This window comes from Ailuropoda melanoleuca, chromosome 16 (genome assembly GCF_002007445.2).
Source record: "Ailuropoda melanoleuca isolate Jingjing chromosome 16, ASM200744v2, whole genome shotgun sequence".
In the NCBI taxonomy this organism is placed as follows: Eukaryota; Metazoa; Chordata; class Mammalia; order Carnivora; family Ursidae; genus Ailuropoda; species Ailuropoda melanoleuca.
Window position 1 is genome coordinate 39,771,795 of NC_048233.1, and position 27,059 is coordinate 39,798,853.

The window sequence follows — 27,059 nt, forward strand, 5'->3', positions numbered from 1 at the left end:
GGCCTGGTGCTTCAAGCCTTTGTTGAGAGAAGGGAGGTCTGGGATTTATGTACACGAGAAGGGAGGTGGTACATGTACAGAAAGAAGTGGGTCCCTGTGTTCCCCTCCAGGGGCTGAGGAGAAACTGGCAGGAGACTGAGAAAATAGTCAGCTAGGACTGCCATGCCCCCTGTCCCCTGCCAAAAACCCTAGTTGTGGAAAGGAGGTAAGGGTGCTGATGGCACACCCTTTCTCTAGCGATCCAGGGGAAACCTCTCCGCCTCCGCCCACCCAAAAACAGAGTCAGCCTAGAGTGGAAAGGGCCCAGGGCAGTAAGTGTGGCATCTCTCCTCTCCCCTTATCACCAGGGCACAGCTGTGTGGGGACCAGGCTTAAGTGGGCCTTGCTCCTGGTAAAAGGTGATCTGAGACTGGTAGGGTCCTGGGGCCCCCTAAGTCTGGATACTTCCACACCATAGCTGACCATGGGCCTACGAAAAGGAAGGGAAAAAAAGGGGTATTTGCTTTCTCCTCTTGTCCCTCTGGCCTAGTGATAGAGGGGGCTGTGGGCCCCTGCATAGGCTAAAGCTAGAAGTGATTTTTCCCAGCTCTGAGCTGACCCTTGCTGACCTTTCAGTCAGGAAATGAATTTGAAGACCCTGGGGACAAAGTGCAGTACTGAAGGCACCAGGGAAGTGCCAGGCCCCAAGAGACCCAGTGACCCCAGTGACGTCAGGCATGTGCAGCTTTGAGAGCTGGGGTGGACACTGGGTTGAGAGCAGCATAGCCCTGTGCTGCGCCCTCAGCCAATTCCAGGGCTCCAGGTCCACAGGTTGGAGAGTTGAAGTGCTTCTGCCTTCTGAGGGGGTCTTAGTGGGGGCCTGGAGCCCGAGGGGGGCTGTTGGGCGGGGCAGCACTCCTGGCTTGGTGGCGAATGACAATGGGCTGGCGGTGGAGGCCTGTGGGGAAGACAGAGACCTGTGAACAGGCAAGGAGGCTGGGCCAGGCCCACCCTCTGTCGGAATAGCCCCTTGAAGGGCAGCCCCATGGGCAAGGCCAAAGAAGAGCCCATCGTGAGGCCGAGGAGGGAGAAGCTTTAAGAGAGGCTAGAGGGGATGGTCAGGGAGATTGCTGGGGCTCTGCATTTTCCGAGGACCAGGTGGCGGTGACTGGAGGCCACTGGGCAGTGGCAGAGATGAAGTAGACTCGGCAATGGCCAGAGGCTGGGGAGAGACCCCAGGGAGACTGAGTATCAGGAAACCGGCCAAGGGACATCCGACGCCCCAGGGCAGAAGCTACCGCCAGAGCTCTTATGGGGGCGGGGGACAAGTCACAAAGGATACCCCGGCCCAGGAATGGAGCCTCAGCGTCAGCACCGAGAGGTGGTGGCCTGGTCCTGCCTGCTCTGCAAACACCCTACCCCTCCGCTCTTAGTAGAAGCCAGGACAGCATTAGTGGGAGACACCACTTCCCTGAAGGCACATGCAAGGGGCCAAGCCATGCTGCTCAGAGCATGGGGCATGCAAGTAGAGTAGAGCCCCATCCCTGTGAGGCTGCCAGAGGATGGTTCCAAGTCATGCAGGGGAGGAGGTGCCTGTGGGCCCAGCAGGAGTCCTGCGAGGTGGGCATGCAGAGGGGGCAGCTGTGGTGCCCAGTACCTGTCAAGAGCCCCAGCCTTGGGGGTTAACAGTTTGACTCATCATGGTGGGCTGCGTCGCAGAAGAAGCGCGAGCCCCGCTTGGCAGTACGGGCCGTGAAAGGGACACTCTTCAACACTGTGGCCCAGGAAAGAGACACAGTGGTCAGGCCTCCTGGGGATGGGGTGGGAGGAGGGCCCGAAGGGGTAGGGTTGGAGTGTGGGAGCTGGGCCTAGAGGCCAGGCCCAAGGGAGGGACAAGGGCCCCACCTGTAATGATGTCTTCAATGGTACCATCCTTCCCCTCGTACACAGGCCGATGCTCCTTGGCCTGGCGTCTCCTCAACTCTGCAATTAGCTCCTGCTGTTGCCACTTGTTCCGCTGAGATGGGGTCTAGGGCCGAGCAACGAAGGGGAAGGGAGTCCTCACTAACCTACCGTGGGGCTGGTTCCTGCCCCAGGACGCAGTCTGAGGATGCCCTTGATCGCACACAGCAGCCCACCCCCGATCGTCACCTAGGAATCCCCTCCCAAAGCCCCTCTCCCCATCCCTTTGGACTCCAGCCTCAGACCCTCTGGGTGGTCTCTGGGCTCCAGTTTTCCATCTCTGAGTTCTCTCTCCACCCCTCCTAATCCTCTGCTCCAGGCCCCAGCTCTTGGTCCCACCCACCTTGGCATCCAGTTTCTTGGCTTCCTGAGCCAGCTGCTTCTCCCGCATTACCTCCTCCTGCTTCTTTCTAGCTTCGTTCTCTTGTTCTGCTTCCTAAGACCGGGCGGGGGGTGGGGGGTAGGGGGTGAGGCTCACACAGGCCGTGAGGGGAGGGGCTGACACTGAGGGTGGAGAATGGGTGGCAGTGGGACCAGCAACCCCAGGTGGCCACCCTCTGGAGGGGCACTTCCTGCCCTGAACAATGACAGGAAGGGCCTGGGCCCCCACCCTGCCCACCAGTCCACAGCTGAGAGGCCCGTGGCCAGCTTCCATTGCTCCCTCCCAGGACTCCGAGGAGGAGACAGAAAAGGCCCAGACTTGGAGCCCAGCCCTCCCTCCCCCACCAGTCTTCTCTCAGCCAGACTCCTTTTTAAAAGCCTCTCTTCTGCTCACCTTGTAAGAACGAATGAATCGGACAAAAACTGGGAAGAATACAGAAGGGGGTGTGGTCTTGGGACTCTCGCCAAAGTAGCGCACAACTGCATTTATAGGCCTCCTGGGGGGGGGGGGNGGCCCCCGGGGGGGGGGGGGGACGGAAGGGGTCAGGCTGGCAGAGAAGGACAAGCCCGGCTCCCCAGCAGGGACAGGAGGCCCACAGAAAACAGTGCTTGGGGCCAAAGGAGGCAAATTAGCACCCCTGTGGGATGGAAGTGAACCTGGGGCTCCCACAGCTCCTTAGACTATGTCCCCAGAGGCAGCTGCTGGCCACCCCCAAAGCCCCCTCTCCCCCCATACAGCCAGCCAACCATGTGGTAAAGGTTCTTTGGTCCAGGGGCGCCTGGGCGGCACAGTTAAGCTCAGATTGTCATCTTGGCGTCTCCTTAAGACTCTCTCTCCCTCTCCCTCTGCCCCCCTCCCTGCACGCACTTGCTCTCTCTCAAATAAATAAATCTTTAAAAAAAAAAAGTGCTTTCATCCAAGAACCAGAACAAAGCCCATCTAGAGGGGCAAGTGCCTTGGCCCTGGCTGCTCCCACCTGCCCCCACCCTTTGCCCACCTCGGCCGTCTTGGCGTCACGCTGGAGCTTGTCCAGTTTGCCTTCATTGGTGCTGAGGAAGTTCCGAAGGACGCTGTTGTCATGGATGCCGCATTCCCGCCGAATCAGCTCCATGCCCCGGCCCAGCTCCTTAACGTCTAGCAGCACGTTCTCCAGGGACACTGTGGTTACCAGAACCCGGGCTGAGGCCTGCTCGGGGGCCGACATGCCCACCTCCCAGCCCAGGGCTGCACAGAACTCGGCCCTCCCTGTCAGCAGGGGCTCCCTCAGCTGCTCATGCCCCTGCCACCCGAGCCACCCGGGGGACGCAGAGAAGCACACACACAGCGAACGGGGCTCTCACAGAGGTAAGGAAAAGGAATGGCGGCTGTGAGCTCATGACCCCAAATGCAAGGTAGCACAGAAGACAAGCCAGAGAGACTGCTGGTCTCCAAAATGGAGCTGCCTCCGGCCTGGGGCAGAAATACCAGCTGCCTTAGGCTGTGGGGGCTTTATGGTTTTTCTAAGCCCTTCACGGCATCACAGAGAAAGTCTCCAGGGCCAGCCTGAGGCAGTTGGGAGTGAAGAGCCACTGTGGCTGCTCTGCCTGCCCCGCGGCACCCCGGTGGGAAGGGCTGGGCCAGGCGGGTGCTGCAGGAAGGCTCCCTCTGTGGTGGCCCCTACCCATGGCCCCAGCGGAAAGCTTTGAAGTGGCCAGAAAGGAGATAAAAAAAAGCCAGAAACGAAAGGACCCAAGCGTTCCCTCTCCCAAGGTTCCTGGGATTGTCCTGGGCTAGCCACGAGGGCCGGCTCGCCGGGCCAGGCTCCGCTCACCTGCCGCGGCCTTCTCCACGAAGTGCAGCTCGTGCCAGAAGTTGGCCAGGTCTGGGTATTTCTCCTTCACCGTCAAAGCGATGAAATGCAGCAGGGTCATCTTCCTGTCAGTGGACTTGGTGTCCAGCAGCTGGGAGAGGGGGGCCGGGGGTGGTGAGAGAGGGCCGAACACCGTGACTCAGGCCTCCCGGCCCCGGGCTGCCCCCCGCCCCCCGCCCATCTTACCAGATCCAGGCTCTGCAGCTTGAAGCCGTACACAGCTCCTCGCTTGCTGCTGTTCATGTAGTTCCCCAGGGCCAGTATGATCTAGCCAAAAGACGCAGGGGAGGAGGTGAGGCCGGGCCCAGTGGGCTCCTTCCTCCCCCCCCCGGGCCCAGGCCCAAGGGCGCCCGCATCCGCGACCTCTCCGCACCTCCAGCATCTGCTTCAGCTTCTGCGAGGACTTGACAGAGGCAGAGGCGGCGATGATGGCGTTGAGTTGCTGGAAGGCAAGACGCAGAGCTGCTCAGCCCTGGCTGGGATGGGGCGGAGCCAGCCCAACGGGGCGGGCGGGGCGGGGGTAGCAGGTGCAGGGCGAGGCTGTACCGGCGTGAGCATCTGCAGGTTGTCCTGGAAGTTGCCCAGGAAGGCCATGCCGGCCATGCGCTGGGTCAGCCGCTCCACCTTGCTGAAGAGCAGCATGAAGCGGTCCTCGGCCGCCAGCTCATCCAGAGGCTGCCGCTCCCGCTCGTACTGCCGCAGCAGCTTGACCTCGGCCTCCGTGGGCAGGAAGCGCATCAGGCACTCCACGAAGTCCACGGGCAGCGTCTGCAGGTCAAACCTGTGTAGGAGGAAGGAGCCACCTCAGGTCTTGCATCGCCTGTTCTCGGTCATCCCTTGGTTCTCCAGCTTCTAGAAGGACTGAGGGTGGGGTCTGCCCATTGCCTTCTCTATCAGAGCACGAGGAACAATCCTAGGGGAACATTCCACAGCTTGTTTTAAAGCCCTTCAGTGTCTTCCCTCTACCCCTAGGGAGAACTCTTTTTTTTTTTTTAAGATTTTATTTATTTATGTGACAGACAGCGAGAGAGGGAACACAAGCAGGGGGAGTGGGAGAGGAAGAAGCAGGCTCCTAGCAGAGGAGCCCAATGTGGGACTTGATCCCAGAACGCCGGGATCACGCCCTGAGCCGAAGGCAGACGCTTAACGACTGCGCTACCCAGGCGCCCCCCTAGGGAGAACTCTTAATACCCGATCATCGATCATCATGCTTCTCCCTCCAGGCACTGAAGAGGACTTCATATACTTCCTCAGGCCAGGTCGCAGGTGAGACCTCCCCTCTTCCAGGAAGCCATCCCTGATCACCCAGCTCAGCTACCTGGCCTGCTCTGTTCCCCCAAAGCTGCCCATCCCTCCACCACCTTAGTGCTTATCACCCAGTGCTACTGGTCTGCTCCCCCTAGACTGGCAGCAACTCGAGCGAAGGTTTGGGCTGATCCCCAGCACCTCCCACAGTGCCTGGCACACAGCACAGATGCATTAAGTTCTGGCCAAACCAGTGGCTGATTGAGGGGTGTGAGATAGCTCTGTCGATGCCCTCGAATCCGGGGAAGGCCAGGATCCTAGGTGGAGAACCGGGTTGCCAACTGACTGGGACCCGGGCGAGGTGAGCGGGAGCCTCACGTGTGGATGGCCCTGCAGATCTCCTCGGCCGAGCGGCCAGCCTTGCGGAGGGTGATGGCTAGGTTCTTGGCACGATTGGCTTCCAACAGGGTCACCTTGCTGGCGGCCTTTTGCGCTGTCTTGTTCTTAGAGCAGATGAGGTCAAGGGCAGGGCCCTGGGCTTTCGTCTTGAACAGTTCTTCAAACTTGTCCAGGTCTAGGTCCTGGCAGGGGTTGACGAGAAGGGAAAAAGCGGTGGCCTGTCCTACTAGAAGACCCCTGGCAGCACGCCCAGCATCTGTTCAGCTCTGGTGCGTGGATGCCTGAGTCCTAGGGCGTTTCCAAGGCCAGGAGATCTGGCTAAAAGCACGATCCGGTCCCCGCGCCCTCAGCCCCACCCCTAAGGTTCGAGGCCCCGCTACCTCCAAGATCTTCTCATCGTCAAGCTCACTGAAGACGGTGCCGCTGATCTGGTTGGGTTTCAGTGCCGTCCAGTTGAAGACAGGCAGCCGGAACTTGGTCTTGATAGGTTTCTTGATGCGAATGGCTAATTTGGAAGGAAGATCAGTGAGGCGCTGAAGCTAAGGACACCTTCCTCCGTCCCACTAGCCCTGCCCTGGGGGCACTCACCGGACAGGCCTACTGTCAACACCACAGAGGGAGCAGCGCCAGGGAGAGGTGGGGCTGGGGGACACTTGTCTGGAGGAAAAGAAATGCCACGGTGACCCAGGGCCCAAAGACTCTTCAGAGATCCCTTCCCTGATGCCACCCCACCTGTCCACGAAGCGTCTTGGGGAAAGCGGATGTGTGAACTCCCTGCCCTTCCGGCTCCCAGGGGCCCTAACTCTGGTGGGGCAGGTCTCATGGCGTCTGGCCCACTGTCTCCTGCTCTGGCCTAAGCCCTCCCCGTGGCCGTCCTCAGAGGAATCAGGAGCAGCACCGTTATGGACCCTTAAAACAGACCCATGTCTGCCCTTGGGTGCCCCTTCCCCAGTAACCTGAGCCTCCCTCAGATTCTCGCCCTCCGCCAATGCTTGCCCACCTGACTTCACATCCTTCCACTCACGTCCCTGGCTTCCCCCTAAGGGAGGCACTGCTCACTGGGGTTTCGGGGTGGCCGCGGTCCTCCTCACCTGGTAACGGGGGTGGGGGCGGGGGCAGGGGAGGAGCTGGCGGCGGAGGCAGGGGCAGGGCCTCCTCGGGCGGTGGGGCTGGAGCCAGGAGGTCCAGGTCGGAGGGCAGCATGCCCTCACTCAGCTCTGCCGGGCCAATCCGGGCCAGGGCCTCGCTGCCCACTGACTCCAGGCCCCGCGCCCCAGGCTCCAAGTGGCATCGGCGCTGGAAGGCCTCCTCCTTCTCTTTAATGAGCCGCCGCAGCGTGTGTACCTGGTGGCTCGTGTTCTCGTAAGTCTCCTAGCGGGAGACAGTGCCAGTAAGGAAAGGTAAGCGGAAGGCACAGCAGTCGTTGCCCTTGAGAGGGACACTTCCTACCCCCAGTTTCTCAGCTGGGCTCTCTGGGAGGGTGCCCAGAGGCAGAGAGCAGCAGGAACCCAGGTGGGGGCCGGGAAGGCTGGACCGCACAGAACGAGAGGTGAGCCACAGAGCGCCGGCCCAGCGGACACCCTCCCGTGTGCTTCCTCTCAGACCCAGCCTTAGACTCACTGGTTCCTCAAGGCCCAGGCTGGAGGCTGCTCCTGGGCACACCTCCCGGGCCTACCTCTAGCCTGCCACACTGCTCTCAGCCCTCTGTGCCTCGACTGCTCCCGCTGCGTTTGGCCTTGTATGATCACTCCCTTGGCAGCCCCCTGTGGACAAGGCCCTGCCCGAGCCATCTCTGTATCCTCCATATTCCCTGGAACAGTACTGCAAACTCTCAGCAGGCCTGATAGATGTGTATCGCGCCCCTGGTCTCCCGACGCAGGAGACCTGGCGGACAGCACCTGAGCTACGCAGCCTGCCCGTTAGGCAGGGGAGGGGCCGGTAGGAGGAGGCCTGGATGCTAGAGGCACCTGCGGGGGCCCCATCTGCTCCTGTCCTCCTCTGCGTGCGCCTGGTCCACTCTGGATTCAGTTTCCCTCCCCAACTAAAAATTGGGGTGAAATCATCAGCCCACCCTCGTCTGAGTGCCTCAAGTGTGAACCAAGATCTGGATTTTCGAAGACTTAACATGACTCAAGAAATAAAAGCCAAACAAAAAACTAAGATTTGCATTTCTTATACTAGGATGGAGCTGACTGTATGAAAAAGCAAAAAGATAAAAATAAATTGATAAGAGAAATGTTGAAAGAAAGAAAAGGAAGGAAGAGAGAGAGAAGAAGGAAGGAAGGGAGAAAGAAAGAAGAAAGAAAGAAAGAAAGAAAGAAAGAAAGAAAGAAAGAAAGAAAGAAAGAAAAGCAAGGCCTGTTCCCCAGGCCCGGTGCCGAGCACCTGTCGGGGCCTCCCTTTCCCAGATTACTTGGTACCTTGACGCTCTCTAGTTCCTTCTCCCGCTGCAGCAGCTGCTTCTCTAGCTCTGCGACACGCATCATGTTCTCATTCTCTAGGTCCAGAAGCTTCTCCGTGAGCTGCAGGATGGGAAGGGCAGGTCTGGAGACAGGCCTAAATCTTGGGCACTTTGCACAGCCTAAACCTCCGCCAGGATCTGGGCCCGACCCCCTCCTCCAGAGCTGCAAAGGCAGCAGGGCCTGGTGGCTTCCCTGCATCACTCCGGTGGGCCCAGGGTCTGAGACCCTGTGAAACAGACCACATCGGACTCTCTCCAGCCTGAGGCCACCTCGCGCCCAGTCCTGGAGGTCAGTGTGTGTCCTAATCTGGCCTCGGCCAGATCATGCGAGGTTCCGAGGCTTCCGTGGGCCTCAATCTGGAACTGAGATGGCCCCATCCTCTCCCCACCCGCAATGGTAGTTCTGGAAGCAAAAAAGGACTACCTACGTGGGACACATGTTCTTCCAGCTCCTCCACCTTCTCCAGGGCCACGTTCTTGGTCTCTGCATCCTCCAACAAGCCTCCCACGTCAAACACGTTGTCCAGGTAGGCCTGGATCTGCACCTGCAGCTTCTCGCTCTCTGTGTGCCTTGACTTCTGGGAAGAGTGGAGACGGTAGTAGTTGGGGGAGTCTCCTGAGAGAGACGTGGTCCTCACCACCCTCCATGACCGCTTCCTAGAGCATAAGACCCAGGGACTTCCTTCTGCAGCCATGGAGAGACTCACCCTATGGAACTGCCTAGTTAGAGAGCGCCCCCTGCAGGAGGGCCCGGGACCCCGGCCGCAGAAGACAGGCGGCGTTCCGAGAGCATCCACCTCTAGGCTCTTGTAAAAGAACCCTTCGTGATATGACTAAGCGGGCCCTCTGCCCCCAGGCTCCCCACCCGCAAAGACTCGAGGCCAGCTCACCTGCAAGAACTCCTCCAGCCCCAGCTTGGTGAACTCGTACTGCAGGTGGACCCGGAAGTTCATATCCTCCACCGAGTGCACCACGATGTTGATGAACTGCATGCAGGCCACCTGCGGAGCAGCCGCCCAGAGGGTCAGGGGCAGGGAGCACCAGGGGCGACCACAGAGCCAGGCTGTTAGCACCGGCGTCGTCACGGGGGTACTCAAAGGACAATTAAAAAACTGAATCTTTCTGGGAACAGTAAGAGTATTTTAACTGAAAAAATATCGACCTTAATATTCAGTATTCAGTGTACGAAGACAAGTACATTACATGAGAACTGGACAGAAATGGAGATACAATTGATTTCCTTTGCATGTCAGCAGGTATTTCTTGAGACAATGCTACGTGACTAAAGACCGGAGGCTGAAGGGAAGAGAAGCTAGGGAAAGGTTGGGCAAAGCGAAGCAGCTTGAAAAAATCCAAATCAGGGGCAGTAAGGCCACAAAAAGGGGGAAAGGAGGTGGACCCAAGACACAAAAAGGTCAGTGTCCTGAAGTTTCTAAAAGCTCTCTGCGGTAGGAGAGTGGACGAGGAGCACTCATTGAGTAGAGAGAATCATTCTAGGTTCTAGACAGAATATCAAGATAATGCTGTTGGCCTCGGCCTGTTAAAGAGTGTGGGACCCTGCTAGGCATGCGCCTGACCCAGGCCCAGTTCCTCACCATGAAGTCGATGTTGCTGTCCTCGTTCCGGAAATACTCCATCAGCTTCTCAAAGCGGTGAAGCTCCTTGCATACCTGAACGAGGAAACTTGCCCAGTGAGAAGCTCTATCCCGTGCAGAACCTAAGCCCTTGAGCCCTGCTCCCAGGAGCATCGCAGCAAAGGGGCTGGTTCAGACTTAGCTTAACCACGACTCTTTCTATGCAAGGAAGCATTTGTGACACATAGAAGAAAGCCTGTAAGTTTAGCAGGCTCTCCAAGTAGAAGAAAGCCTGGGACCTGCCACTGCCTTGGGTCACTGGTCCCCCATTAATTTGCTGAGGAAACCCAGTAAAGCGTAGGCCATTAGTCTGGGCTTTAGGTGCCTCTGGGGGTAGGCCAAGAAGAAACACAGTTGCTCCATTATTGAAGGAAGGAGGGAGGAAGGAGGAAGGTGGGAGGCCATGGCTGAGGTCCTAGCGGGGACACAGGAGAGAGGCCAGGGTGCAGGAAAGCCCCTGTGCTGAGAGAGGGGTCCAGAGACTCTGCTGAGCCTCTGGCTTCAAGGAGGAAGAGCCATTTCCTGGCTTGAACAATGGATGTTAGGGAAGAGGTCCAAAGAGGAGGAAGGGGTGGGACCAGCAGCTGCGACTGGATGTCGAGGAATCCTATGTTCAAGCAGATGAGGGTTTCCGAGCCAGGCCCGGTGGCTGGGGAAATTCCAAGTAGGAGCGCCCTCTTCCCTCACCAATACCAGCCAACAACCAGGAGGATCCTTGCTTGCCTTCTCCTCCCACGGCAAACACGTCTGCCTTGGGTTCTCCCAGTGGGTTGTCTGCCTCAGAGCCACCGGGGGGGGGCCTGTTAAAGCACAGGTACTCAGCCCCCCAGGAGCAAGTTTAACAAGCTCCTCAGGTGTTCTGACGCATGGCCAGGTTAGAGCCGTTGGACGGCAGCCCTCAACTGAGGGCATCTTTAGCTGGAGCTGTCTTGCCGTTAGATCTGGTAAGATTGAAGTTCTGGTTTCGGTGTTAAAAAAAAAAAAGGCAGGGGGGCAGGCTTCTTAGTCAAGCACCAGATGTTAAAATCATCACTGGGGTGTGTGAGATCACAGGAAAGGGAGCTTACCTACCTGGCTCCCCACCTCCTCACCAAACACACACACACACACACACACACACACACACACACACGTAGGAGACTGACCTCTTTGAAATTGTCAAAGGCGGCAAGAATGATTTCGTGACCTCCCCGCACCAAACACACAGCTGCCAAGAGCTCCAAGACAAGGGCTTTGGTCCTAAGGGGCGAAGAAAAAAGATGAACCCCCTAGCTCCCCACCCCGACCACCACACAGTTCACCTGCACGACTAGGTGAGCCCTTTCAGAGTGACAGCCTCAGAAGTGAGGGGAGTGGGTTTCGGAAAGGAAGCAGGGGAACGAGGGCGAGCTGTGCAGACCAGAGGGAAGCCAGGGACACTCCCCTCCCAGCTGAAGCGAGGAGCAGAACTAAGGCGCTGACCTAGGCTGCGGGTCCCCCGAGGCCAGGCAGGCGGGACTTCTTGTCAGGGACAAGTGGAGCGCGGATCGCCAGAGCGCTGAACGCAGTGGGCAGGAAGGGGCAGGGAAGGGACTCACCTTGGGTTCTTGTTGTTGAGACTGAGGGCAATCTCATTGACAGCGTGGGGGTGGGACATGACCAGGTTGAAGCCGTACTGCAACAAGGGGAAAGGACGGAAGGAAGGAAGACCTTGATGGTGGGGAAGGCAGCTCCCTGCTGGATCTCCCTGACTATCGGCCTTTTACAAGCCGGTGCCCTCCCAGCTCTTCTAGTTCGGGACATGAGGCAGGACGGGCAGAGCATCGTGGCTAGTGCTGCCCCCTTACCTGATAGTTCATGATGGCTCTGAGGCAAAGGATACAGACGTGGACATCATCCTTCTGGCTCACCAGGCGGGAGTTCTTCAGGGCCCTGCGCCCGGGGAGAGTGCTATACCTGGGGAAGAGGGGGCTGCTGGTGAAGGGTCTAGAATCACTCACTATCACCCAGACAGCAGGCTGCACCCCAACAGCAGCAGGAAAGGGGGACAGGCAACCTTGAACTGACAGCCTCGAGAGTGGTGGGGGCGGGGGCAGGGTGCTCAGCCGTTTTCACCTCTCCGCCACAGGCCTTTGTGAGGAACCCAGCTTTAGAATCAGTGCCCAAACCATCCTGAGCCTAGGGTTCCTCCGAAACACAACGGCAGCCATGCAGGCCTTCCCGGTCCTCAAGATGGATCCAGGGAGACATTCATATGAGCCTTCCCGCCTCCTCCTTCCAGTCGCTGCATCTTCCACAAATTCCCCGGGGCGGGAGCATCTTGGCCCCCATCCCACTTCTGTGTCCCAGAAAGGGCAGAGCAGGCCCCGAAGACAGTAGGAGGGCCAGGAGCTACATCTGGCTTTGCCCCCAGTGAGGTTTTATGAAAGAAAGAGGAAGCATGAATGGTGTCTGCTCACGCACAACGAGAATGATGAGCGGGGTCAGAGGGACAAAACCCAAAGGAGACCAGGAGAAAAGCATGACCACAAGAGGGGCACGGAGCACAGAAAGGGCCACAAGGCCCAAAGGAAAGCCTCCCTGGGTAGGAGACGCTCTGAAAAGTCATCTGGTCTATCCACCTGCCTCCAGGCAGGACGGCTCCTAAAACATTGAAAAAAAAAAAATGAACACAAGGCGGGCTTGGAGAGAAAAGAAAGAAGTGAAGGGAAGGCGAGCAGCGGGCAGGTTGGGTGGGAGCTGGTCACGGAGCAGCCGATGGGGCAGAATGCAGAGCCAGAGGGAAACAGACGTGAGGGCAGGAGCCGGATCACCCAGTGACGACCAGGAAGCTGGATAAGGGCTGGTCCCGACCAACAGGCCGGCGGGAATGGCAGAATGAAAAAGAGGAATGGGGGGAGCCCCTAGATGGGGAGTGTGGAGAGGGGAGAGCTGGAACCCCAGGTGGGGTGGGCACAGCCGAGGGCGATGTACTTACCCAGGACAGATTGCTGGACAGAGTCAAGGAGACAGAGAGGACAGACCAGAGACAGACTGGCAGGCAGAGGGCAAGAGAGCTGAGCCTGGAAGCAAGAGTGGAGGGAGGAGCAATGAGCACTCACCCCGGCACCCGAGACCTGGCCCGGGGGCTGGGGGGAGGCAGGCGGGCAGAGCAAGAACACACATACCGGAGCACAGACTGGCGCGCAGAGCGAGCGAGGCTGTTGGTGAAGGGGGCTGACAGGGCGCTGGGGGGCTGCAGGTCCTCGATGGACCTGCTCCAGGACCGGAGCTTGTCAAACGCACCGTCGTCACCACTCTCCAGACCCTCAAAGTCAAACCTGGAGCACGAAAGGGGACACACAAGCGCACACACAGGAGAAAGTCAGGGCTAAGCCCCTGGACAGCCCACCCCCACCCTGTAGACCTCGAGGGCAATACGAAGCAAGGATGGCAAGAAGAGAAAGCGGAATTGGGCAGCAGAGACCCAACCCTGGTCGGGAGAGCCACAACGCAGGACAAGGGCAGCGGAGGCACAGGCAGCAACCAGGAGGGGGACCTGAGGGGATGGGAATGCTGACAGGGGTGAGCTGCAGCTCCCTGCTGGCCAGGCAACTCCAGGAGTGACCGCTCCATGGGCCTGAAGGGAGGCTTTCTGCGCTCCTAGCCTTAGATAGCGCATCTCAGAGAAGCCATGGCTTCCCGTGGAGAATCTGCCCTGTGGAAGGGTGCTGGGGAACAGGCCGATGCAGGTCTCGCTGGTTGGCAAATGGCAGTGGCCAAAGGGGCCTCTCAGTGCCCTGAAGGGGCCTGGCTTGTTCTGGATTGGGCTCATGAGGGCAGGTCTGAATGGAGGGGAATGGGGGTCCCAGCCAACCTAGAGTGGGACAGGCCACGAGGTTCAAGAGTACCATGGTCCCATCCCAGCACTGGGTTTTAATGGCTGGGTTTTCTGTGGTTGTACTTGAGACTGCTAGGTTTTCTGAAATAGAGGCTCCTTGGGCTTAAGCTTCCCGGGGGGAAGAAATCACAGGTCAAGGGTGTGGACTGGGGTCCTTCAACCCTACAGGAGTTGGGATGGTTTCTCTGCCACTTTCTACTTCCACGACCACCACCAGCAATTTGGGAGTGGGGCCAGGGCAAGGAGGACAGCTTGAGATCCCAGGCCCATGGGTCCTTGTCCTTTACGAATCCCCACATCAGGATATACCCACTCTGAGAAACCAGCTCCACTTTTCTTTCCTGTCCTCTTCCCCCCAGTAGGTCATTAAGGACTGAACAAGCATCTCCGACAGGCTCTTCCCCCGAGGAACCTTCTGCTCAGAACTTCATAGCCCCAGGGTCAAAGGCACAGAGGCCAAGGCTCTCTGAGATAGGAAATGACATCTGCAGATGACTGAATGTTCCAAAGGAGCCGGGGCAGGCTGCAGAGTCCCAATGATGAGATGTTTAACGGGGCTCTCAAGTAAACATCAGAGGAGGCTCCCTGACAGGGAAGCTTGCCAGTGGCTTCCCTTGGTCAGTAATAGTATTCCTTAGCCCCGGTACACGCAGTTTACAAATAAATGCCTCACCCAAACTCTGTTTGGCTTCACCCTTTTCCTTTCAACCCTTCCCAAAATACACTTTCTCTCCCCTTCACACTCTCTCCCTGCCCTGAATCTTTCTTTCGAAAACAGAGTCAAAAGCTCTGCTGTGGACACTGCAATACTGAGAATCCCGCGTATTTTGGTTTCAAGCAGCTGGGATTTGTTTGCTTTTCGAACAAGATAGATAGGCTTATTTGGAAAAGTGATCTAAATCTTTTTACTATAAAAGCTCTGAATTTTTAAAAAAATCACTTCAGCAAATGTTTTTCATTTCTTTCTATAAAAAGAGTAGTTTTGAAAGGGAGAGGAGGGTCACGAGGTCTGAACTCTGCAGGGATGGGAACGGGGAGTAGGCCACTCGTGGTTTTCACGAGGGGTGACCTGAAGAAAGTGACAGGCAAACCAAGGAGAGGCATTAGTTAGAACCCTAAAGAGCTACAGCTGAGGGTCTGCTGGACAAAGGAGAATGGCCGTGGGGTAAGGACAGTAACGACGAAAGTGAAAGCCAAGGCTAGGACTGAGTCCCAGAACTGAGGGGTTCCCCAGGACTCGGGACTTTTGGTGCTAACATTGGGAAAAGTCCCGGGCACACCGGGGTGGTCGGTCAGCCAAGGGCTGACTGAAGTCTCAGCTCTAAGTCTGAAGCTTTCCTCGGTCACCCCACGAATCATCAGTACAGTCCCTCTTTCCCTGTATCCGGGCAATTACGGTAGGTTACACCACCTTGAATAATAATAATTAACAATAAATCGCTAGTGCAGTATAGACTTGGCTACGCTCCGAACACTACTAGTGGCTTTCCACACATTATCATCTCAACCTTCCAACAACCCTGGAACACGGATCCCCTTTTATACAAGAGGATGCAAATGCGCTTGAGGTCACCCAGATAGTCAAGGTCGTTATAACTGAGACCCACAGCCAGCTTTGCGGGTGTTGTGGTCGAAAGCACTCGTTTTCATCACCTCATGCCGCCTTCTCTTCTGCACTCGTGTGCTCAAGGCTACTTCCACCCCCCACCCAGCGACCTGATTGAAAGGGCTCTGAATACTTCATTTTTGGTCTGGGTCAAAGGTCATGCCCACTGCCCCTGGGGCTCTTCTTCAGCAATGACCTGTAGTAACCCTCTCACGTCTGGAGACCCAAAGGAGATTCTTAAAGACTCAATCCCCAGAGTCAAATGAATCCCACCGGGCGTCTCTCCCAGAAGCCAGGACATTTCCTTAGACTGCTCTCAGCCTGGAGTCTGGATCCTCTGGGTTCTAACCCTGAGCTCCCTTTCTGTATCTCCCTCCTTCTGCTTCCCAAAATGTACCTTCTGCTCCAGCCACCTGGCCTTCTTCACGGATCCCAGACATCTCCTTGGCTGCCTGTCCACTCCCACACCACCGCCTGGCCTGGGACTCCTGGCCTGGGACTCCCATTCCCGTCTTCATGACTGCAGTCTCACCCTTCCTCAGCAAATCAGAATAGGAGTGTGTCCTCCCTCGCCGGTCCTCAACCCCAGCCCCAGGGAGGTACTCACATGACAGAACATTGGGCAAAGGACAGGTAATCCACCAGCACATCCAGGCCTTTGTTTTCATCGTTCAGAAACTCCCGCACCCACCTGCAGATAGAGGAAACATAGTGGAGGGGTCTGCTAAAGCAGGTCAAGGGTGAGAAAGGCGAAGGGCCTCTGACCCAACACCCACTCCTGAATCCTTTGGAACTTAGCACCAGGCTGGGAAAATTCTGAGGTTCAAAACCCATGGCAGACTGATCCATGGTCACAGCACTGGCCTAGAGCTCCGCGAGGCCGGGGAGCCAGGAATGGGGAAAGGTACAAGGCTTTCCAATGCCATGTCATCCACACAAGCTTTCAGGAACCCTCTCCGAAATGGCCGGGGCCCAGGCTCCATCATCTCCTGTGTCCTTGGTGTCTAGCACAACACCGGGGTGCTGTCCCTGCGTGGTGTCTACTGGCAGAATTGTGCGGAGGTGCGAGATTGAGCAAAAGCATCTACCACAGGCCCTTGTGCACAGCCGTGCCTGACACGGGCTAGCACGGCTCCAACTGGACTGAAGTCTCTGTCAAAAGACAGGCAGGAAGGGTCAAAGAGAGCTCTGGAACAGAGACATTCTGGGCCGAAGGGCCCTTTCACCGAGTTCAAGGAAAGAGAGTTTGGGCCACAGTGAGCCAAGAGGGATATGTGGGAATTCTGTGTTTGGTCAGGGTGAGTTTGACGGAATAGGAAAAGGATGGGGGAACAGTTAGGCGAGTAACTCCAGAATGGCTATGACCACTCAGAGCCAGACTGAGGCCTCAGGCCCCTTCAGCCAGAGAGGCAGGAAGGTGGACAACAAAGACCCTTAAGACAATGGACCCGGGCATTTCCACCCTCTGCCTTCAGGCCTCTTGGCCTGAGATATCCCTGGAAGGAAATTCAAGAGCCGATCCCAGGAGGGCTGTTACAGGACAGGTTCATTCCACGGCACAGAGAAACATAAAACTCGCAGGATGAAACCCCGACTCTCCTCAGGGCTGTTTCCTTGGACGTCTGGGGGTCTTATAGGCAGCTGCACCCAACAGCCCTGCAGGGCTGTCTCCCCCCCCCGCCGCTGGAACACCAGCGCCATGTTTGCTGGCCACACCCTGGGACACAGTGAGAGGCTGGGCCGGAGCGCCAGGCTCAGCTGAAGCTGACTGACACCGGAGCTGCCTGAAGTTAGCTTCCTCCCTGGGGGCCGACAGGCCTCCCGTTTCCTGTCTGTCTGCTCTCCAGCTCCCCACCCCCTTCTCATTTCCTGTCTGAGTCTACACTGCTATTTTCGGGATCTTGACACTCTGAGGAGAGGTTAAAGGGCACTTCGGCAAGGCAGAGAAACCAATACAAACCAGAGAGAGAAGGAGCTGCTGAGGCGCTGGAATCCCACTTCCCAGCCTGCCCCGCTCCAGGGCCTGAGTTCCCATTGGGCTGCCCCTACACACCCAGCTTCGGCAGGCCCTGGGGCTGGTCAGGCTGTGACAGAAGCAGGACCCTCCTCTCCCCACCTTGCCCTGGCCTCCTACCACCCCGGAGCACCCACACCCCAGTCTGACAGCCTGACAAGCTCTTCCTGCCTGGAACTCTGGGAAGGAGCCTGGCCCTCCCACATAACTGCCCAGAGAAGCCACAGTTCAGACGGCAGGAGCTCCTAAAATGCCAGACCCTAAGCTGTTCCCTGGGAACCAAGGGCCAGGTCCAGACCTCTAACTTCTGTGCCAACTGCCAAGAGGCCCCGGGCCTGGGAACCATGCTGCTCTGGCCCCAGCTCCTGGCTAGCGGCCAGAGAGGCAGGCACCAGGTAGAAGGGGTGAGCAGAGCGGTGTGTCGCGCACGACTCTGTGGCCCCCTCCTGAGAAGAACAGGCTCCCATCCTCATGCAGCAAGACCTACTAAGAAAGAAAGAGGGGCCTGAGAGGGAGGGGAGGGGGGCGAAGGCCCTGTGGGGTGGCATGTAGGTGGGATTGGGAGTTGCCATCTCTTTCACTCCCCCCATCCCCCCCCACACACAGGATAGCTGCGGGGGCCCTGCCACTCCTTCTGCGAGGATTCACCAAATACAGCTGGAGGCTGAGTTTCACGTTTGCTAGCCTGTCAGCTCTCACTCTGGTTCACGGATGAGGCGTGCAAGCCAATTCTGGCCACCGAGCACAGCTGCCGAGGCCAGGAACTAGCCCTTTCCTGTTCTCTCCTGCGCCATGTCCCCGTGACTGCTGCTGCCGCAGCTGGCCGCAAACAGGTAGCCGCTATAAGAGCCCCAGGCCAGCCAAGCCCGGTGTGGACAAGTGGGCGGCCGCCACGGGCAGGAGGGGAAAGGCAGATGATGTCATTTGGCTCTTTCCACCCCTGCTCTCAGGAAGCCCAGGACCCTGGGGATGGCACCTGCCCAGCCTCCCCCACCCCCACCCCAGGCTCAACTTCTCGCTCATGCAAGCTCTCAGTATTTGTGCCAGGCCCCTCGGTCAGGACTGCAGCCCCGCCTGCAGTCCTCCATCAGGTTTCCCTCACTGTCCTTCCTGTACATTCTCTCTGTCTCTGTCTCTCTCTCACTTTCACTACATATACTCTGACTGGTTACAGTTTTATAAAACGGAGACCACAGCCATCTGTCACTGTACCTCACACATTAGCCTTCGGCCTGTTCAGCAAGTCCTGGTTCCCCACTCAGAGACCAGCAAACACGACTCCCACCGTTCCTAGGGACCCCGTCAGCAGATGGCAGTACCAGGGGCTAGATAACAGAAGACGTTCGACTCCTGGCCCTCACTGCCTTAGATCTGCCTTCTTGGTGCCCTAGGAAGCTGCTTCTGCTCATGAACTAAGATTGTCTTGTAATCACGAAAGTAATCTTCTGGGCACCGAACGGTCCGGGGACGAGGTCTCAGCTGCCCGATGTCATGTGCTCGCCCATCGCCAGCACTCTCTGGGGCTCCCCCGGCCCAGCCCCAGGCCCCAGGCCCCCTCGAGTCTCAGCTGCTACTTCAAGCCACAGGCTGACGACCCCAGGAGAGGCCCCAAGCTCGCCAGCGGCATCCAGTCAGCAGCTGGCAGAGCAAAGAGCACAGTCTGAAGCTCTGGGGAACCAAAAGCCATTCAAGGGGCGACTGTGCCTCACGGCAGGGAGATAAACAAGCCGCCATCTTCAGAGGACACCGGATCCTGACGGCCGATTCTGACTCACCCAATGTGGTTGGTACGAAGTGAGATCTCCAGCTCCCTCAGTACTTTGGTTGACTCCTGCACTCTCCTCCTGAACTTCTGCAAACATGGAATTTCCTGTCACTATTGGAGGTCCCCGATCCAACTTGATAGTACAAACAAAAGGGGTAGAAAAGGAAGGGAGGGGACACAAGAGGGCAGTTATAAGCCTTCCCTCTGTTAGTAGCCAGCCACTCCAGGCCCATGGCCTCAGAACCCAGAAACCCAACTCCCATTGCTCAGAAGCAGATGTCCCACCCCAAGTCACAGGGTTTGCCCCCCAAACCCCACAGGACCACAAGGGGCAGCAAGGTGGGGCCTCCCTGCCTCACACGTCACCTTCCGGGTTACGCTGGGGTCCAAGAAGCTCTGGAGTTTCTGGATGTAAGTGTGGGGAGGATTCTTCACCTGGAACCGTTCCTGTGAGGGAAACACGCATGTGCGCACAGACACCCAGAGTTCTGAGGACAGTGTTGAGGAAGTCGAACACTCATGGTGTTCAGTGTGAGGGGACCCAGCCTCCTAAAGTTGTCAGCTGGCCCTTAACATCATCCAAACTATAGGTTCTCTTCCTGGACTTATTTTCAGGCGCTTCTCATCTACCGCCATCTTTCCCTTCCCCGATTAGTGATCTCTGAGCCTAAAATACTTTTCTATGTTGCAAATGATGTTAAGAGCCTGCCGCTTGCTAAGATGTGGGGATTAAAGAACTGGGAACAGCACCCAAAACAAAGATACAATTGAGAAATGGTGTCCACTGCTTAGCAAACTGATGGCCTGGGATTAGGAGGGCCGTGGAGAGAGGAGCTAAGCCATGTGGAATACAAACTCCTCAGCCCTGACCCCAGACCTGGGATGGGACTGGCTTCGCAGCACTAACACATTCAGGGCTGCAAACACACGTTCTGTTCCTTGCCTGGACCCCAGGCCCCGACAAGCCAGACAATCTCAAATGCTGAACCTGCTTTCGGCGAGGTTATCCCTCGATCCCCTTCCATGGAGGGCACGGGACCACGGGATCGTGCCCTCCCCGTTTTGGTCCAACCCCCCGTATCAGACCCAAGAGAAAACTCAGGGAAAACTCTGAAGCGTTCTGATCCTTTAGGGCCTTCACAACTGAGACCTGAAGAGCTGGGGGGTAGGGGTGCCGCAGAGGGTTCAGGGAAAATGATCAAATGTTAGGAAATAGAACCTCAACCCATAATGAAAGAAAAAAGGAAGGTGTGAGAAACAGTCGAAATGACGTGACCTGGCAGAGACAGGGAGATGATCAGTTAAGGAAACTCAGTACCAGCAGGCTACTGCTCTCCAGCCCCCAGGCAGGAGCTCGCCGCGCGTGCCAGCTCTGCGTAACATAGAAGACAAGGAAACGGGCCTTCCCTGGAAAGGCAGGGACCTGAACCAGGGGCTCTGAGGCATGAGTCTACCTTGGGTCACGCAGCCTGATTTGGGAGGCAGTGGAACATAAAATCTAGCACAGACGAACTCGGCTGCTTCCAAAAAACATAACGGCGCCTTCCTCAGGAGGGTTTTGTGAGGATGACATGAGATATTTCAGTATATGTAAAGTTCTTGGTCCCCGATAAGTACTTAATAAATGTCAGCTATTACGGTTCTGTTCTGTGCTTGAAAAGAAGTCATAACTTCGTGAGCACTCCCTCACGACGTGCTGGGTGGGTGCACTGAGTACCCGCCGTGCCAGGTGCTTCGCGCTCCCGAGAGGTAAGGAAGTAAAAGCGGACTCTCCTAGCGGAGCAGACAGGCCTGTCGGAGTTCAGGAACTCATGATTCATGAAATCCAAATGCACGCAGGGGAAAGAGCCAGGCCTTGGGTCCTGGTTCTAGTTCTGAGCTAAGTGATAATCTCTCTACTCTATTCCACCTCAAAACACCACTCGTGCAGGGAGAGCTTCCAATCCTCATGTTCTGAGATGTGGGAACAGAAGCCTTTAGGGGACTGGGTCTTCTCATTCCTAGAGAAAAACCCAGGTGCCAGGGCTGGGGTTGAGTGAGAGAGAAAGGGTCCTTTGGTCGGCCCTGCCAGACAGAGCCCTCACCCTGGAGAAAGGCAGAAACAGACTCTGCTGGGAAAGCTACCCAGCTCCTCTGCAGACAGCCAGACAGCCAGACCTACACAAACTTCCTCAGGGTTCTGCCCATCAGGAAGAAATCAAGACAGCTCTTTGCAGGAGTTAGAGGGGAACTTGGCCTGCCAGCCCTGTCTTTGTTAAGAGAGCCCTCTTAGAACAGGAAGTGAGCACGGACTAAGGCCAAGCCCAGGCCAGGGTTTCTCAAGGACCCCAGGGCTGCAGTCAGTGCCTTCGGCCCTGCTGCCTTGTCCAGCCCAAGACACAACCCCTACTCCTGGGCCTCGCCCCAAACCCCATACCTGGTCACAGATCAGATCCCACTTCTTCTCATTGTCATACTGCCGCAGGAGCCGGGCCTTGTCAGGAGGCAGGTTCATGGAGCTCTGAGGAGAGAACCTGAGTCAACAGGGCTGAAAGCTCCCCTCACCCAGAGGAGAGCAAGGGAGAGCGCGCGTACCTTTCCCCTCCTGGGCCCTCGGCTTCCCCCTGATGTTCTGTGGCTGATAAGGAAGGCTCAGAGAGCTGTGACAGTCCTTCTGCCTCCCCTTCACATTCAGTTCAGTTTGGTTGAGCAATGTTTTCCAAATTAGTGAGTCGAGATTAACTTTATTTTTAATGAAAACAAACAGATTAAAATAGAAGAGGCTAGAAGATACCAGAAATCCCTACAAGTAGGAAATATGTTTCATGAAGCTTTTGTTTTTTTTATATTTTAAGTATATACATACACATATGCCCGCACACCAGTCATGCCATAAAATGTGTTTAACTTGGGACAGGGCAGAAAAGTGAGAAAGCCCCCTGTCTAAAACAGCAGCTTTCAATCTGCTTCTCCCCCACGGCCTGAGGGATGCACAGCCTTCCTGCATCATGCACGACCACGGGTGAATCCCGAGCCAGCCACAGCCTGTGTGGACGCCACGAGTCTACCACTTTGCCCCATATCAGGATACAAGTACACGAGAAGGACATTAGCATAAAGATAACGGCTCATTTTTTTAAGGAAATAATTTATGAAATGTCAGTACTTGAATTATTAGTAGCAAGTTACTTATGATGCAACTCCCCATTAATTAAGACACAGGAAAGTGTTCCAACCCCTTCCTGAAAGACACTCTAAGTTGGAATACAGAAGCACAGACCAGAAGTCGTCTTATTTCGCTCACTACTGTTTGCTGAATAAATAAAGAAATAAAAGTGGGCATGAGCGAGGGAAGCCCAAGGTACCCCTGGGCTAGCCATACGCGGCCCAGCAGCCTACCTTCCCTTCCCCTCCTTGATCCGCACCCAGCCAAGCTTCTCATCTACCCAGTGTGGCTGCCTTCATTTCAGGTCACAGCCCTTGCCTCTGTAGGCACCTGTCCTTCGCCCCATAGTCCCAAATCAAATATCATCTCCTACCCGAACAATCATAGCTGTCTGATAAACCACGTGACTTCCCACACATCCAGCCTCTTTCCCCAGCACACTGCAGGCCACCTGGAAGGCCTTCCTCTCCTCTTTCTCTCCCTTACTTACTGCTCCAAGTTCAGCTCCAACTCCCTGGGCACCCAAGCATGGCCAATGTTTACATCTATCATCTAGCCCCTCAAGGACTGTGTCTATTCTTATGGTCTCCAACTCCTGATGATGTCTCATACTCTGATAGGCACCTAGTGGAGAGAAAGCGGACAGTAACCCTAAGGTTAAGGCATCCTGGTTCTGAGTAATGGGCCCAGCTCTGGGCCAGAAACCTGGTCACTGTGGCTCAAAAAAAGGAGTATGGTTGGGATTTTTGCTCAGTGTTTAGGAATACCAACATGGGGCAAGGGAGAGAAGAAAAGAAGGGGGAGAGGATCACCCATCACACCCGTCTTCGCAGTTTCTGCTGCCCTGCGAGTCTGCCTGAACTCCTGCAGGAAGAGGAGCTAATCAAATCCCCCTCGCTGCTGATGCAGTAGGGATGGCTGGTTGGGCAAATACAATCCCGAATATTCTCTCTGAAACTACTTGGCTAAGGGCCATTCTCAGCATGTCTGTGTGGAGAGGAGGACAGGGGCAGGAGGCCACAACGTAACAGGGACCCCAAAGTGGAAAGTGAGCCCGGACCAAGGTCTCCCTCCTAACCACAGCCAGGCTGCTGCTGGCTAAGCCCAAAAGAGGCCAGAGAAGAAAGAGACCTCAGGCCCGGTTCCGGCTCTGGGCACAATTTGAGCACTTCACTATCTTCTGTCCATTTCTCCTAAGTCCGTGCCATGGAAATAGAAAATAGTCGTCTCCCCTGGAAGAAAGCAACTGGAGAAGTGGGGAGCCTGTCGCTACTGTGGCAGACATCACATCCTATCTACACCAACTTCCTCAGCCACCCGCTGTCAGCGGCTGTGGTCTCGTGCTTCCCCACAAGGTGAACTGGGGAGAAAATGTCTGGTGCCCCAGGGGCTTTGAGGATGGAACAAAGTCACCCCCTTTGGGAACCCTGGCCTAAGAGCATGGAAGAGTGGAAGAGGCACATCAGGGTTCAAACTTTAGATGCCCAGGAGAGATGGAGTATGGACATGGGTGGCAGAAGCATGAATCAGCTCTGACCACAGGCCCACAAGCTCCAGTCTTGAGCTTTGCGTGGCACTTTCTGGGCAGTGATGCTGGCTTCCTCTGTTTCTCTGGGGCCCAAGTGTGACGAGGAAGGAAGTGGGGAGGGGAATTCCCCCCGCCTCCAGCACTCTCACACGAAGTCGGTCCCCAAGTGCAGGGTGGGAGCCAGCCGCACGGGCCTCTCTCCGTGCCAGACGAGGGCCCTAGATCTTCTGCAGGCGCCCGATAACGTGTGTGAGCCCAGCAGGGCCCTGACATCCTGAGCAAGGACAACTTCCTGAGTTCCGGGGACAGCCAGGGAATAAACCCAACATGTTCGGGTCTCCGTCAAAGGTGTGTTTCCTTGACACTTTTGTTCAGTGGTTCCGCACCAATGGTGAGCTCTTGTGAGGCAGAAGCTAGGCTCAGTGCTTGCTAACTGCTCCCTGAAACCCTTGCTGAGCAGAAAGGGGGCACGGCTGTCTTGGAGCCGAGGCACTGAATGTGGGTTCAGAAAGCCCAAGATCAACTCTGGGCTCTTCAGAGCTCATCCATAAAATGGAGATAATCTCCCTACTTCACAGGGGCTTATGAGGATTAAATGATAAATATTTTATATCCGTATGTGTCTGGAACACTGTGGGTGTTCCACTGTCTCCTTCCCCTTCCTCCTGAAAATCCCGGGTCATGTTCGGACATCCCAAGGACCCCTCTTGCTTCTGGGTTGACTCGATCTCTGCCCCTGTCCCTCCTTCAGCACTGCTTCTCGACCACTCAGGACACAGTCATCCTTTGCACTACCCCCACCTCGTCATCCCCCACCAACACTAAGATGAGGAGGCAATTAAACACCGACATCCTCGAGGAAGGAGACCCTGGAGAGATGGGGGCAGAAGGGGAAGATGAACTCACACGGAAAGCAACTCTGAGACATCAGAGCAACCAGCCAGAAATCTAATAATAAAAACCTATAACAGGAAGCAGCAGAAAGGGGGGGATGTGATGCTTCCCCAGCAGGGCTGTTCTGGTTTACTGCCAGTTTGAGGTCAGGCACAGAGCCCTGCTCAGTGCCTAACCCCCTCCTGGGTTCTCTGGGAGCAAGGCTTCCTTACTCCCCACCCAACCCCTCTCAGCCCCAGAGAAGCCAAGGAGGACGGAGCTAGCTCTGGTCACGGAGGTTCCCTTTCCTGCCCTGTACCCCTAGCCAGTTAGCCCCTCCTCACTTCCTTCCCATAGCAGGGGAAGGGAAATGCCGGTGGGGTTGGAGTTTCCTTCGAAGGTGTGGGTCCTGCTCTGGGACTCACCCCTGACTCTGTCAGTCTCCTTGGGCCAGGCCTGGGGAAAACCCAACCAACAGAAATAGGAACCACCAAAAACTCCCAACTGTTTCTGTTGGTCCCAGTTGATCACGATGAATCTGGGGAACAGAAATGAACACAGGCATAGCTCCTCTGAGAGGCAGGGAGAGGGATGTCTGAAACTTTCCCACGAAGGGGATTCTGGAGGCTTTAGGGAAGGCAGTCAGGGACTGTTTATTCTGAGCAAACACAGAATGTGAGTTGGTTTTCTTTATGTTTTCCCCCTCAGAACCGTTTCCCCACCAGGTCCGTTATGGCTGACTTTTCTCCCAAGTGTGGTAGGCCCAGTCCCCATGCTCAGCCCATGGGGGTGGGAAGGCTGGAAAGCTGAATCTAGAACTTCCCCAGAGATGAAATAGACACTGTCCTGGGCACCACCTGTTGCTAGGCCCCTGGCCACAGCTGCCAACGAGTCCTCCTGGGCACCCACGGATCAGCCCATTCTGCAGACAGGCAGAGGCAGAATGAGGTGAGGAGGCACCAGGTTTGGGAGCCCAGGAGACTGCTGTAGGAGGAGCTGGAGCCCTGTGTTCCCGCCCTGCGTTCCCGCCCTGCGTTCCTTCACAAACCAACAATCTTGCCCAAGCCAACAGCAAAGCAAGCAACACCAGGCACAAAGGCCCGTCCCCAGCCGCCAAAAGGACAGAGCGCTAGGAGTGGCCCAGCCTGCCCTCCACGTCTCTCTACTACTGGTGGGCAGTAGGCACAGCTGTGGCCAGCTGGGCATGGCTCCCAAAGGGCGAGAGCCCAAGGAGGTGGGAGGTACCAGCTCCTGCCGCCTTGGCCCCCTTGGCGGCCACAGCCAGCCCCGCTGCAGTAGCAGCTCCCAGACAATGAGAGTTATTTTCAGCCAGCGCTTTAACACAAGCCAGCTGGCCCGTGTGCAGGGCGGGAGCCCTCCACCCAGCCCGCCCAGACGGCAGCCGCTGGCCCAGCCCACTGCCCACGCCGCTCCCGCCTCTGCGTCACTGTTTATCTCCTTTCAGCACAGCTCCTCCTAACTGCCCCCCCAAAACTGGAATCCTGTCAAAAGGAAACCAAAAAATCAGAGAGTTTGATCAAAGATCCAAGAGCTGAAATTCAGAAGGTCCAGATCTGGGAAGCAGAGAAGCCCCTCCAAACACCCCCACTCTTTTCCCCAGTCCCGTGACTGGCAGGAGTAGTGCTGGGGAGGAAGCGGACTGGACAGGGGCTCCCTGCAGCCCCCACGGGCCGGGGCCGAGCCTGGCTTTGCTGCCAACCAGAAGATGAAGCTCGGGACGGCTCTCCTGGCCTCCCTCCCTCCCATCCTTCTTTCCAGACCTTAGGTTTGGAGATGAGCACTTGAGACAGCCTGGAATGAGCCAGAGCCAACCGTGAAAGGTTCTGGGAGAAGTACCGTATCCTGCGGCAGAAGGGCAACCTAAGCTGGGTTTAGGACACTTGGCTGGAGGGAGAGGTTGCCCTCCCCATCCATGATGGAGTGGGGGTAAACGCTTCACCCAGCCTCCTGCACAGCAGAGCGGTCAAGGATAGGAAGCGGTGGGCTCCAGGCCTCCAGCCCTGCTGCCGTCACACCCGGCAGCCTCGGCAGCACGGCTCCCCTCTGTTCCTCATCTCCCTCCACCTGCAACCCCCCTGCACAGGCGCTCCAGTGTGCAACCCAACTCTAGCCACACACGGCTTCCTCGAGGCCTGAGCTGCCCTGGTACGCTTATGGGAAAGTTGCTGGGGTACGGCATGACAGAAGACATCAGAAAAGTGGGTGCTCCTTGACTTAAGTGTCTGTAGTGGTTAGGTCTAGCCTTCTGTTTTTGTTTACTTGGAGCTCTCACTCCGGGGACAAGCTGCCAGGGGAAAGCCAGCTTTCACAGACTCAGAGCCCCGTCTGGAGAACGTG

General features: G+C 56.7%; 1 protein-coding gene across 1 annotated transcript in view; it reads right to left on the bottom strand.

The window, feature by feature from the left end:
• Nucleotides 1–4: 4 nt before the first annotated feature.
• Nucleotides 5–27,059, bottom strand: part of FMNL3 (formin like 3) — a 51,688-nt gene continuing 24,633 nt past the window's right edge. Inside the window, 27 exon segments of the mRNA XM_034646507.1 lie at nucleotides 5–937; nucleotides 1,637–1,753; nucleotides 1,885–2,008; nucleotides 2,285–2,377; nucleotides 2,717–2,809; nucleotides 2,811–2,819; nucleotides 3,321–3,481; nucleotides 4,134–4,263; nucleotides 4,359–4,439; nucleotides 4,546–4,614; nucleotides 4,719–4,953; nucleotides 5,796–5,998; nucleotides 6,197–6,321; nucleotides 6,405–6,473; nucleotides 6,908–7,187; nucleotides 8,237–8,338; nucleotides 8,706–8,855; nucleotides 9,168–9,278; nucleotides 9,873–9,947; nucleotides 11,057–11,150; nucleotides 11,489–11,565; nucleotides 11,738–11,846; nucleotides 13,058–13,210; nucleotides 15,984–16,067; nucleotides 19,166–19,242; nucleotides 19,522–19,602; nucleotides 21,572–21,655. Of these exon segments, the coding sequence (XP_034502398.1) occupies nucleotides 1,662–1,753; nucleotides 1,885–2,008; nucleotides 2,285–2,377; nucleotides 2,717–2,809; nucleotides 2,811–2,819; nucleotides 3,321–3,481; nucleotides 4,134–4,263; nucleotides 4,359–4,439; nucleotides 4,546–4,614; nucleotides 4,719–4,953; nucleotides 5,796–5,998; nucleotides 6,197–6,321; nucleotides 6,405–6,473; nucleotides 6,908–7,187; nucleotides 8,237–8,338; nucleotides 8,706–8,855; nucleotides 9,168–9,278; nucleotides 9,873–9,947; nucleotides 11,057–11,150; nucleotides 11,489–11,565; nucleotides 11,738–11,846; nucleotides 13,058–13,210; nucleotides 15,984–16,067; nucleotides 19,166–19,242; nucleotides 19,522–19,602; nucleotides 21,572–21,655 (2,961 nt within the window). The 3' untranslated portion in view covers nucleotides 5–937; nucleotides 1,637–1,661.